The 13,862-nt window shown below is 36.6% G+C and overlaps 1 protein-coding gene across 7 annotated transcripts in view; it reads right to left on the bottom strand.

Annotated features, from left to right (window-relative positions):
* Nucleotides 1-5,318: 5,318 nt before the first annotated feature.
* PPP2R5E (protein phosphatase 2 regulatory subunit B'epsilon) overlaps nt 5,319-13,862 on the bottom strand; it is a 174,884-nt gene continuing 166,340 nt past the window's right edge. For all 7 annotated transcript variants that reach the window (XM_050799236.1, XM_050799230.1, XM_050799229.1 and 4 more), the window contains one exon: nt 5,319-10,089. In XM_050799236.1, coding sequence (XP_050655193.1) covers nt 9,990-10,089 — 100 coding nt within the window. In that variant the 3' untranslated portion in view covers nt 5,319-9,989. The remainder of the gene's footprint in view (nt 10,090-13,862) is intronic.

Here is a 13,862-nt window from a genome sequence, read left to right as displayed (position 1 = left end):
ACTTATACATGGATTTACTTCTGCCCCTGCCACCCCTGAGACAGCAAGACCAATCCCTCCTCTTCCTCCTCCTCCTCAGCCTACTCAACGTGAAGATGACAAGGATGAAGGCCTTTATGCTAATCCATTTCCACTTAGTGAACAGTAAACATACTCTCCTTATGATTTTCTAAATAACATTTTCTTTTCTATAGCTTACTTTATTGTAAGAATACAGTATATAATACATATAACATACAAAACTTGCAAACATACACAACATATGTTAGCTGACTTTTTATGTTACTGGTAAAGCTTCTGGTCAGTAGGCTATTAGCAGTTAAGCTCTTGGGGAGTCAAAAGATTTTCAGCTGTGAGGGGAGTCAATGCCCCTAATGCCCATGTTGTTGAAGAGTCAACTGTTTATGGCAAAATTCGTGACAGTGATATGTAAATGGCTGATATGTGGGAAACTATAATAATCTTGACTTAGCATGATGCCTGATATGCAGAATAGATATGTGTCAGGGGAAAAAGCTATGGGTCTCCATAACATAACCTTTGAGGGAAAATCTGCTTTCAGAATATCTGATTGAAATCCTACTAAACCTCCTCTTGCAGATAAACATGATAAAATCTAGCCAAAATACAAAGAATAAAGTGCAAAATACAAAGGAAGGAAAGCAACTAGAAAGCCCTGAAAAGCATATTCTGGAGGGAAGTCAACTCAGGAAGAAAAGGATGATATTGGGTAAGGTTTCCATGTTTATGAGTTTTAGGCTGAGAGTCAACACTACGTGAGGTAGAACACCAACAGAAAAACTGTCTTTCTAGTCTGAAGAATCAGAAGAGAGAGTTCAGGGCAACCATAGACACTGGGAGTGAGGGTATAGCCCACAAAAGAGAGACTCAGAAAAGAGCAAACCAAATGCTGCATATAACTCAGCCCAAATCTATGGCTAACCCGGCCCTTGCATACACGGAACAAACTGCAGGGAAGGATAAAATAATTGAACTGAGATTTGAGCTTCAGCTGCTGCCCCAGAGGTGGTGGCAGTTTGAGTCCTTCCAAGTTAATTGTTTGCTAAAACAAAATAATCAAAATTCTTCAGAGGAATACTACAGAATACAAAGTTCCCATAACATAATATTCAATATAACCAGGACAGGATCCAAAATTGCTTGACCTATGAAAAAACAGGAAAATGTGACAAATTCTCAAGAAAAAGACTTAAAAACAGATCCTGAGATGACCCTGATGTTGGAATTTGCAAACAAGAAATTTATGACAAATATTCTAATTATGCTCAGTGATGTTAAGAGATACAGTGAATGATGAGATAGGCAATCTCAACAGAGAAAGAGAAACTATAAAAATGAACCAAGTAGAAATTCTAAGGTGAAAAATGCAATATCTAAAAGAAAAAAAGTACTGTATGGGTTTAACAGCAAATAAAGATGACAGGAAACAACCAGTGAACTTAAAGATAAATCAGTAAGTTATCTAATTTAAAGAACACTGAAAAAAAAAAAGACACTCTTTAAGAAAGAACATGGCACACCCACTAAGATGACAATAACAACAATGAGAAAACGAGTCCTGGCATGGATGTGGAGCGATTAGAACCCTCTGCTGGCAAGAATGTAAAATAATGCAGCTGCTGTGAAAAAGTTTGACAGTTTCTCAAAAAGTGAAACAGCAATTCTACAATTACCAAAAAGAATTAAAGAATTAGCCAAAAGAATTAAAAATAGGTATTCAAACAAAAACTAAAATGAATGTTCCTAGAAGCACTATTTATAAGAGCCATACAGTAAAAATAACCTAAATGCACATAAACTGATAAATGAATAAAGAGATGTGGTATATCCATATGACAGGTTATTCAGCCATTAAAAAGAATGAAGTACTGATACATGCTACAACATAAATGAACCTCAAATATATTATTCTAAGTGAAAGAAGTCAGACACAAAAGGTCACATATTATATGATTCTATTGATATGAAATATCCAGAATAGGTAAATGCATAAAGGCAGAGAGCAGATTAGTGGTTGCCAGGGGCTGAGAGAAGAATAGGAAGTGACTGCCTCACGGGTACTGTGTTTCCTTTTAGGGGGATGAAAATATTTTGAACTAGATAGAAATGATGGTTGCACAGTATTGTGAATATATCAAATGCCAATAAATCGTACATTATAAAATGGCTACTTTTACTATGTGAATTTCATCTCAATTAAAAACAATTTGTAATCAACAGTACCTCTGTGACCTATAGTACAATACCAAAAAGTTAATAAAGAATTAGTGTCACAGAAGAAGACAATAGAAAGAATGGGGCAGAGAGAATATATGAAAAATAATTCTTCAAATATTTGACTAGAAACTTACCACAAATATCATGAAAGATTATAAATTTAGAGATTTAAGTTCAATGATACACACACACACACACACACATACAGAGATCTATATTCCCATCTTACAACCTACACAGATAGTTTATCCCAGAAATTTAATGCAATTAAGCACAATAAAAAAATCATATCATTTTAATATATTTAAAAAGCATTTAACAAATAACATTCTTCATGATAAAAACTCTCAGCAAACTAGAAATAAAAAGGTACCTCCTCAATCTGATAAAAGGCATCTAGGAAAAATCTACGGCTAACAACACATTTAATTAAGACTAAATGAAGAGCAATACCATGTTTATGGATTATGTCTTAGTACATTTTGTGCTGTTAAAACAGAATACCAGAGACTGGGTAACTTATAAAGAAATTTATTTCTCACAGTTCTGGAGGCTGGGAAGTCCAATATCAAGGTGCTGGCATCTGGCAAGGACCTTCCTGCTTTTCATCCCAAGATGGAAGGCAAGATGGGGAGGTATAAGGGGGAGGAGAGGAAAGGGAGGGAGGGAGGGAGAGAGAGAGAGGGAGAAGAGAGAGAGAACCAAACTCACCCTTTTATTAAATACAATGAACCCACTCCCTGTAATAACAAACCCACCCCCAGTCTCCAGTAATGGCATCAATCCATTCATGAGAGCACAGCCCTCATGTAACCCCAATCATACTCCCACCCAGGCTGTTTTTTTTTTTTTTTTTTTTTTTTTTTTTTTTTTTTACATGCTGCTTCTAAATTTTATGTAGAAATGCAAAGGACTTAGAATACTGAGAGCAATTTTGAAAAATACAAAACTGAAAGACAACTTGATTCAAGACTATTATAAAGCTACAGCAATCATGACAGTGTGGTTCTGGCATAAGGATAAAAATATCAACCATTAGAACAGAAAAGAGAACTCAGACTTAGATACACACTTTTAAGGTAGCGTTTTGACAAGAAAGCCGTTCTTTGGAAGACTTTTCAACAACTGGCCCCACAATAACTGAGAATCCACATGGAAAAACTGCATCTAGATTCCTATTTTACAACCTACACATAAGAAAATAATCCAAGATGAATCACAGACCTCAATATAAAAGCTAAAATTATAAAGCTCTTACAGAAAAATGTAAGAGAATGTTTTTCGGCCTGGGATAGGAAAACGGGGGAAGAATGGTTTCTTAGGTCACAAAAAACAATCATAAAAGCAAATAATTCTGCCTTTCTGAGAATGTGTATGAACATGCATCATAGATGAATCAATCATGTACATTTGGACCCATTATTTAATTTGTGAGTCTCAATTTCCCCATGTGTTTAATAAGGCTAATAATCTCATTGATTTTTTTAAATAATAAAATTAAGAATCTATCCAGAGGTTCTCTCACTTGGCTGAGAGGCAATAAATGTTTATCTACTCATGTTTCCAGTGGTCCACAAAAAGTATGTGCCTAATAATAAAAAAGCAATACTATCATTAAAAAAAAAAGTCAAACTAATTCCCCTTTAACTATCACATACTTTGGTCTCCCTTAAAAAAATTTAAAAGCATAATGTAAACTTAATCTAATAGAAACATTACTAATAGACATACTACTTATATAAAAATCTGTATCTTTATTGTACATTTATTTTGCCTCCATTCTTGTAAATATTTATAGACAGGAAGCAACATTATGCAAAGAATTAGATATTTTCTTAAAATCATCTCTTAAGTCTCTTGAACCCTAAAATTTTTTGTTACAAGTTTCTTCTAACTTACCAGGAGGTGATCTTCAGGTGCTACAAGTGGATATGCTTTGAAATACAAAATTGCTGGGCCGGGCGCGGTGGCTCAAGCCTGTAATCCCAGCACTTTGGGAGGCCGAGACGGGCGGATCACGAGGTCAGGAGATCGAGACCATCCTGGCTAACACGGTGAAACCCCGTCTCTACTAAAAATACAAAAAACTAGCCGGGCGAGGTGGCGGGTGCCTGTAGTCCCAGCTACTCGGGAGGCTGAGGCAGGAGAATGGCGTAAACCCGGGAGGCGGAGCTTGCAGTGAGCTGAGATCCGGCCACTGCACTCCAGCCCGGGCTACAGAGCAAGACTCCGTCTCAAAAAAAAAAAAAAAAAAAAGAAAAGAAATACAAAATTGCTGACATTTACAAGGGCTTTTCCTTTCCAAACCGGTTAATTTTAATATGAAATATAAATTGGTTAATTCCACATGGTTCCAAATTTGATGTAATTTAATTAGCTAAGGGAGTAGATCACACCTAAATCAAATAATTTACTTAAAAAAAAACTATCCTATGGTAGCTTACAGATAACTGCAAATTACTGAAAACACTTCTCATTGATTCACAGTGAGGACTATGTCCCCTCCACTTGAATCTGAGCGGCTCTGTCACCGCCTGACCAATAAAATATGATGGAGGTGATGCCATGATAGTTTCCGAGCCCAGGCCTCAAAGAAGAGGCAGTTTTCACTTCCTGCCTCCTAGAACCCAGCTGCCATGCTGTGAGGAAGCCCAAGAAGAAAGTACTGTGAGGAAGAACTGAGACCCCTGGCTGAACTCCAAGCCAACTGTCAGCACTAACTTGTCAACCATGTAAGTGAGTCATGTTGGAAGTGAAGATTCCTGCCCCACCTGTGACACCCTGGTTGACACTCGAGGATCAGAGACAAGATGTTCTCGCTAAGTCCTTCCCAAACTATAGATTTGTGATGAGAATAAATTGTTGTTCTTCTAAGCTGCTACTTTTGTAGTAGTATGTTATACAGCAATAGATACTGGACTATTTCCCAATATTACATACTCATAATCATAAACTGACTTCTCAAAATGAAAGCCTGAACATACCAACCCCACTGCCTCAGAGCTAAGTCAATCAAATCTAGTATTTGTATGGTTCAAAAGGCCACGGAGTTCAGAAACAAACAAACAAAAACAGTCAGGCACCTGAAAACTCTTCACTGCTTCTTTATTATGATGCACCCACAGTACAGAACCTCTCACACATCTGTGAAAGGGGAAGGTTACATTTCTTTTTGGGGAGCACCTTCGTTTTTGTTTCTGTTACCACTCTGAAGAAAGCAAATCATTTCCAAAGAAAAACATTTTAAATTCCAAGTGTTTAAGACTCAGCTTGTATTTTATGGTGTTTGAAAAGGAAGTAGCATGTTTTAGCCAGAGGTGGAAGATTGTTTTGTGGCATTTTACGTTTGAGGTGGATCAGAAGTCTTCACTGTCTGGTTGAACCAGTCTATAATTTTCATATGCAACTTTTCATATCAAAAATGTTTCATTTTTACCTCTACTCACAAAGAGATGCTGTTTAAAAAAACGCACACACAGCTAAATTTAAAACCGATCATGAACCACAGCATTACTAACAGGGAAAATGAACTTTTGCTGCCCTCTCCTGCTAAAACAATGAAATACTAAAATACCAAAAGATTTATGAAGCTAAAGTGAAGTCCTCAAACCAAAAGCAACAGACATGTCATTCTCATTATATTTCAATCAAAAATCAGACAACAACCAGAAAATGCATTGGTAATATTTATATTTGAAAGTTCCCCATTGATACATGAGGTTTGGATTACAACTTATTTACAATAAGTGATTTCAAAAAAAGTAAAGAAAGAGGAAGGGAAGAGGGAGGGAGGAAAAGAGAGGCTGAGAGAGAAAAAAAAGAGAAAGGTGGGGGAAGGAGGGAGGGAAGGAAGAAAAGGAAACCTATATTCATAGACATCATAATATGGGATGTTTATTTCCAAGAGATACTACTGCTGCTATCGTGCACAAGAAGCAGCACAAATTAACATTCCGCTAGATCACAATTTGCTCAACTTTCTCTCAAGATGCACAATCCTTCTTTTAGATTTTAAAAATTAAATATAGAGGAATATAAAATGCAATGCCAATATACCTACTACAAAAATCCTTTGTGGCTCATTCCTTAACTCCACTCAGAGAAGCAGCTGAGCCAGAATACAAAAATAAAAATATTGATGTGCAAATAAAACATCAGTGATCATGTCTGGTGCCACCTTTTTGTTACAGGTGACTGTCACTTTATGATAACATTGGTAATAGCATCAAAAGAGAATCTCTTCATTTCCTGGGCCAGGTCAGTGCATCCAATTAAAAGGAAAAAAGGAAAACAAGGAAAAAAAACCACCCAAACCCCAAAAAACTCTAAAACACTTAAAAATGCCAGTAACATCCATACATCCCTTTCCCATCCCACCCTCATCCCCACAAAAAAATAAAAAAGCTTTTAAAGCTCTAAATATACTTTTTTTTGTTTCTTTCCATAGTGTGATTGAGCCTAGGGCTATACATTTAAGTATAGCAGGTGCAATTACAAGCAAGTCCTGGCTCTGCACCCTGGACTATCCCACGCATAGGAGGTACAAAATAAATTAAACCCTTTCATTTAGGCAAACAAGCCTAAGATAAAGGAGCATAACCCTGCTTGTGAGTATCCAGCGGCATCAAGGGTATTATTTCTTTCTTTTTTTTTATTTTTTCTTTTCTTTTATAAAAAACAGTCAAATGTTAGGGAGAGCAAAATACAATAAAATTTAAAAGGACAAAAACTCAACACTGAAGGAAAACAACTGGGGATACTTGCACAATGAGAAAAAGGAATGCATGCTTGATTCAAAGTATGAGATGGGTGAATTCACTCACATAGTTGTTCTAGGCCCACAGCCTAAGGCCTCAGCATCATTCTAAACCACAGGGTTGTTTGTACTTTTCTCTTCCAAAGACACTCTTAATCCTATCCCTGAAACCAATATGGTAAGGATAAGGTTGGAGTGATCATCACTCTCTAACTACAATATTTGCTATTTTAAAAATATATTTATATATAGTTCTGGAAATTATGAAGCAAACAAAATATAACACAAAGATGCGTTTGTCACAATTAACTCAAGTTGCAGCAACAGCAGAATTGTGGGAAGGGACGGAGAGAGAGGGCTGCTGCAAATGCAGCAAGTACGTCCTGAAATATGTCACATAGTGCAACAGTCAGATTACCTCAGTTACTCTGCGTCACCGCACACAACGTGACTATGTCACATTGTCACTTTCCATTAAAAAAGAAAAAGACAGTGTTTCTTCTCAGAAGTTGCCCTATGAATTTTAGACATATAGCTTAATTGATTCTCTAAATATGTCTAAAATTTTATTCTTCTCAGTTTGGAATGATCAACATACAAAATTGACATCAAGGAGGATAGCTGTAAGTGTTCACCTTTCCTCTTGAAGACAGGGTAAGGTGCAAAAAAGGATCCTGGCCTTTCTCATTTCAAATGACTGCATTTCATCCCAATGGGCAGAGATTCTTCATAAACCTGCGATTTTAATGTCTTCTACCTAAAAAGATGAATTAATGGCAAACAAAAGTTTATACTATCAAAAATAAATATAATGCAAAGTGGAAACTAAAGGGCTAAAATGACAAGGGCTAAAAAGGAGAAGATTTGTTAAAAATTTATTTTTTATCACTTTGTTCCAGCATTTTTAAAGTCAGTTGTTTTGTCTTTGGCAGCCTCTGCCAACTTTACAGTGAATCCCCATCAATGTTCTTTAAAAAGGAAAAACAACAAAAAAAAAAACAAAAAAAAAAACTATTAATTCCATTAAACCACGTTGTGCCTGGTGTTGCATATGACTTTTTTTTTTTTTTTTTTTTTTTTAACTGCTGGTTTTTTGGGGTTTTTTTTTGGAATTAACAATGCCAATTTTGTTTTTGTTTTTTTACAAAGTTACCCAGATGACAATATCCATAATTAGCTGACTCTTACATACACACTGTGACCTGATCATCCTGAAAAACTTTATGGGGGAGAAAGGTCAGCAGTTTTTCTTCCTTTTTCTTGAAAATAATAGAACTGCATATTCTACTTTATATTCAAATGTAAGGAAGAAAATATACAAGCCCATATTTATATTGTATTTCTATTAAGAGCAACAATAGTTCAAATGTTCATGTTTGCTACTATCACAATTCAACACATGAACACAGAATCAGCTCTATTCCATGAATACTGCTGGAAGTGATGGTTTAGGATTACCAACTCACTGCTGCCATGTCCATAACAAGCAAAAGCATCCTGGAAATAAACCCCCAAACACATATCTTTCAGTACATAATAATTCAACTGCATTAGGTAAGTACATACTGTACACAAGTTTTATCAGCAGTTTGCCTACCCAAGATGTAAGATTCTTCATTTAAATACAAAGCAGAGAGCCAATAAGATATATATATATATATAATACAGCCCTAGATTTTGTTTGTTTTTTTTTCTTAAACAATTTGGTCTCGATGCACCTTTGATATAAAAGCATTTTTTAAACTTTATTATTAATACTCAGGACATTAGGAATTTCCAGATTTTTTTTCAGTAGCATTTGTAGAACCACTTTTGGTAACAAATACAGTAGTTAGGAATATGCATCCAATTCAGAATGCATAATAATGTTTATCCTGAATCCTTTCCGGCTAAAAACAGGGCTGGCGCTGTGATGAGATATAGAACGAGAATCTACAAAAAACACTGTAACATGTTTGTTTTTTCCCAGAGGCTACATCCTCTTTTGCTGGAATACTTTATAAATACATATTAAAAAGTAAGGCAACAACTCCAAACAGTCCAAGCTGTTTGCTCAACTCTTTTCCCAATTAGATTTGCAATCCTGGCGATCAATTTCATGGTTGTATTGTTTAGTGTTTGTCTTTCTTATTTCAAATGGTCCAAAAGGATGTTTTTCTCGCATTTCTAAAACATCTCTGGTATGTGTGTTCAATGATATATGCAACTAATACTGGTCAGGTACTGAAGTCTGTGATGTCCCAGTGCCTGTTTTCAAAGGATTCAAGACATTGATTTGGATTCACCATAAACTGATGCATGAATCCAATATTCCCTTCCCTACTATGTTTATCACCTCTTCTCTTTTAACTCCTAATTTTAAAACTGAAGGAGTACCAGGACTACCTGCTTACTGGAAAGATGTTCACCCCAGTAAACAGAACTTTTATCAGGGACTTTTATAATTCATGACCCCATTCCACATGGACATTCAACTCAGGAAGATGTGCAAAAGAAAAAGATGTCAAATTACAGTCAAGTTATCCAGAGGAGGATGTTATACAAACTTATAAGGAAATGACAGTCTTTTTTTCTTCCTTTACTATAAATACATTTAACAGCTTAGCAGAAAGACAAGCTAAATTTAAGATTGTTCACATTTGAAAATTGTATCATACTCTCTGCTAGTGATAAATAAGGAACTCCCGATAATGGAATTTTAACATAGCAATTTCATCAACAGATCTTTGAAGACCGATTTTTTTTTTAAAAGAGGGTTAGAACAATGATTATGTTTGCAAAGTTCTGAGAAGTCCATCTACTGTCCAAACTTTGGATTGAAGTCCTTATTTTGTTTTTTCCTTTACTTAGAGACAGGTATATACAGTGCTGTTGTAATAATGAAACAAATGTGAAATCTACTGTAAAGTTGCACAATACAGAAAACTGTTGCTCCATCTTCTACTACATAAATGTGTGACTCCACAGGTTAGTAATGTCGTTGTCATTGTTTTTGTTAAGTTGGAATTATTCCATCACGTCTAAGACCTCTCTTTAACTCCAGATCCTCCAATTTTTTCCACAATTCTTCACGCTCCTTTTCTTTCTTTTTCTCACTGAGGAAGAAATACAATACAATGTAAACAGCTGAGGTTTAATGAGATTATGCAACAATGAATATTTTACAATTTCACCTTGACACCCTTTTATACTTAGCTTAATTCAGAAAATTAAAACTACTAAGAAACAAAAATGGGAATGACTTATATGCATCAGTTATTGTAAAATTAAGGGCATATTAGTGATTTTCACTTGCAGCTTAGTAAAAATCTTAATTCTTGTTTATCTCCAAATAGTTTACCAAAAAGGATGCTGGAGATGACACTGATACAGAGAATATAGTAGGTCAAGAAAATATATCTGCTCCTTTATTCATATCTATTTTTCCTACCTCATGTACATTTAAATTCTTCAGCAGTTTAGAAGAAACTGAAAACTTGTGATTTCACTTTTAATGATCTGAAAAGAACTTGGTTGATATTATTATGTATTAAATTTTAATGCATCAAGCCTTCAAATTGGGTTCAATATCAATTTTACTGATTTTAAATTTAGTGATTTTCAGACTTTGGGATTTCACTGGTAAAATTTCCCCCAAAAATTGGATGTCCAAGTAAGAATCAACAAACTTTATTTTGCCAAGGATATTTTAAAATTACCACATTTTTACAAAAAAAGGATTTTTTAACATCAACCAAGTAGGAAGTACATGATGCAGGAATGTAAGACTATATTCTAAGTTAAATGCATTCACATTTATTAAAAATAATTCACTGCACTGTCTCTAGTTTTTCCATGTTGCAGTGGACCAATAAAAAGCAGACCCAGGCTGGGCACAGTGGCTCATGCCTGTAATCCTAACACTTTGGGAGGCCGAGGCAGGTGGATCACGAGGTCAGAATTTCGAGACCAGCCTAGCCAGCAATGGTGAGATCCCGTCTCTACTAAAAATACAAAAATTAGCTGGGCATTGTGGCGTGTGCTTGTTGTCTCAGCTACTCAGGAGGCTGAGGCAGGAGAATCGCTTGAACCCAGGACACAGAGGTTACAGCGAGCTGAGATAGCACCACTGCACTCTAGCCTGGGTGACAGAGCGAGACTCCATCTCAAAAAAAAAAAAAAAAGGCCTGGTGCAGTGGCTCATGCCTGTAATCCCAGCACTTTGGGAGGCCGAGGCGGGCAGATCACGAGGTCAGGAGATCGAGACCATCCTGGCTAACACGGTGAAACCCCGTCTCTACTAAAAATACAAAAAACTTAGCCAGGCGTGGTGGCGGGCGCCTGTAGTCCCAGCTACTCGGGAGGCTGAGGCAGGAGAATGGCATAAACCCGGGAGGCGGAGCTTGCAGTGAGCCGAGATCACGCCACTGCACACCAGCCTGGGCGACAGGGCAAAACTCCATCTCAAACAAAACAAAACAAAACAAAATTTAAAAAAAAAAAAAAAAAGGCAGACCCAGATTAACATTCATAAATCCAGGAATTCAGATAATTCCTGAAAATGGGGGCTCCACGATCTCAGGCATGGGGATATAATCCATGCACTACCTCACGCAGCAAGGATTAAAACTTCAGCCACAGTACAATTTCTACTCAGGGAAATCCACATGGGTTGAGTGAAATTTGTATGTAATTCCAATGCCTCATTTTTTAAAACATTATAACCAATGTTTTTAAAAGGTATATTAATAACTTTTAATTAATAGAGCAATAGAGATTAATCTTCATCCCCTCCAACTCCCAAAAAACTCTAGAAAAACCTAAGTAATTTTATATTCTTATTCCACTAGAGACTTGAGGAAATGTTGAATTATAATACCATAATAGTCTGGTATTAACCAGAAATGTTTGAGACCATATGGGAGCACAAGTCAGTGGAACTCTTTACAATACATGCTTATGGCTTACTAAAACCATATGGTAATTAGTATCACTTAATAGGTAATATTTTCATAACTTAGGCCTTGTTTACCATAATTAGTTTCAGCTATCTCAAATACAAATCTGCACAATATAAATTTCAGTGAGCAGAACAGTTTTCATATAATTAACTATTTGTTAATTTTGACCCTGAAAAAATGGCACTTATAGGACAGTAAGGGCAAGATTAGATAATCCTCCAATCTAATCATTACGGATTCCAGATTCTTCTTTTTTGTTTTTTAGAGACAGGGTTTCATTCTGTCGCCCAGGCTAAAGTGCAGTGGCACAATCATAGCTCACTGTAGCCTCAACCACTTGGGCTCAAGTAATCCTCTTGCCTCAGCCTCCTGAGTGGCTGGGACTACAGGTGTGCACCACCACTCCTGGTGCATTCCAGGTTCTAAACATAATCAAGCTGTTTGGCAAATTATCACTTTCTAAGTGCAGTCTGGGGATAATACAAGGACTAAATAAATATTAGCAAAGAACACAATTTGGATATATATAAATCAATTCTATAGATCCTGCTGACTTTCGATGAATATGACCTTTTTATTTGGAGGGAGAAGGGGATGATAACCAAGGGCTTGGAATTTTACTCAACTAAAAAACATTTCAATGTATTTCAGGTTCACATTGCCCTAATTTGCAGTTTTAACCAATTTATGCCAAAGGTTGCAAAATTTTTTTGTGAAAAATCAGAACTTGGCGATGACCTTGAGCAGTGGGATAGAAATAACTCCCACAAGCTTAGCGTTACAATAATGGAACACTAGGCATAAATGGGTTAATTAAGTGTTGACATCATTAAAACATTCATCATCTTGTTACCAAAGTGTTTTGTGTTTTTGATCAAGAGATTTATGGCAATCAATGCAATTTATCCTGTGGGGCTTTTCTTCCAACTGAGCATTATGCTTAGTTATCACATAACTAAGCATATCACATAACACAGCTTTCACACTGACAACTTCATCTTTAAAAATTCTAAATATTGCTGATATAGTTATTGTCACCCCCAATCCTTCCCACTTTTCTCTCTCCCTGTAGGTGGAAATTTTAACACTTAACCACACTGTCATGCAGGGGATATTGTCAAATTCTCTTCTAATTTCAATTTTACATAGCACTGATGTTGGCATATGTATCTAACAGTGTTAACTACTTATTCCACCCACCATTTTCAGATTTGTAATATTTCAAAATTTGATCTGAACTGAAACCATTAACTTCTCGCCATCCTGAAGTAAAACTGTCCATTCAGTTATTCTCTGATAGTACCAAATACATTTCTTCATTCTCTTGTCCTATTCCCACACCTATGGAGAAACCAATGTTTCCATCTGTCAGTACACCCTTCTATTGCTCATTTGACAAATTATTATCCTTGCTTTTAAAAACCTATTTTTTCTTTTTTTTTTTTTGAGACACAGTCTTGCTCTGTCACCCAGGCTGGAGTGCAGTGGTACAATCTCGGCTCACTGCAAGCTCTGCCTCCCAGGTTCACGCCATTCTCCTGCCTCAGCCTCCCGAGTAGCTGAGACTACAGGTGCCTGCCACCACGCCCAGCTAATTTTTTGTATTTTTAGTAGAGACAGGGTTTCACCGTGTTAGCCAGAATGGTCTCGATCTCCTGACCTCGTGATCCACCCGCCTCAGCCTCCCAAAGTGCTGGGATTACAGGCGTGAGCCACCGCACCCAGCCTTTTTTTTTGAGACGGAGTTTCGCTCTTGTTGCCCAGGCTGAAGTGCAATGGCACAATCTCTGCTCATGGCAACCTCCCCTTCCCAGGTTCAAGTGATTCTCCTGCCTCAGCCTCCCGAGTAGCTGGGATTACAGGCATGTGCCACCATGCCTGGCTAATTTTGTACTTTGTAGGAGAGATGGGGTTTCTCCATGTTGGTC

This window comes from Macaca thibetana, chromosome 7 (genome assembly GCF_024542745.1).
Source record: "Macaca thibetana thibetana isolate TM-01 chromosome 7, ASM2454274v1, whole genome shotgun sequence".
NCBI lineage: Eukaryota > Metazoa > Chordata > Mammalia > Primates > Cercopithecidae > Macaca > Macaca thibetana.
This window is presented reverse-complemented; position numbering and strand designations above follow the sequence as displayed.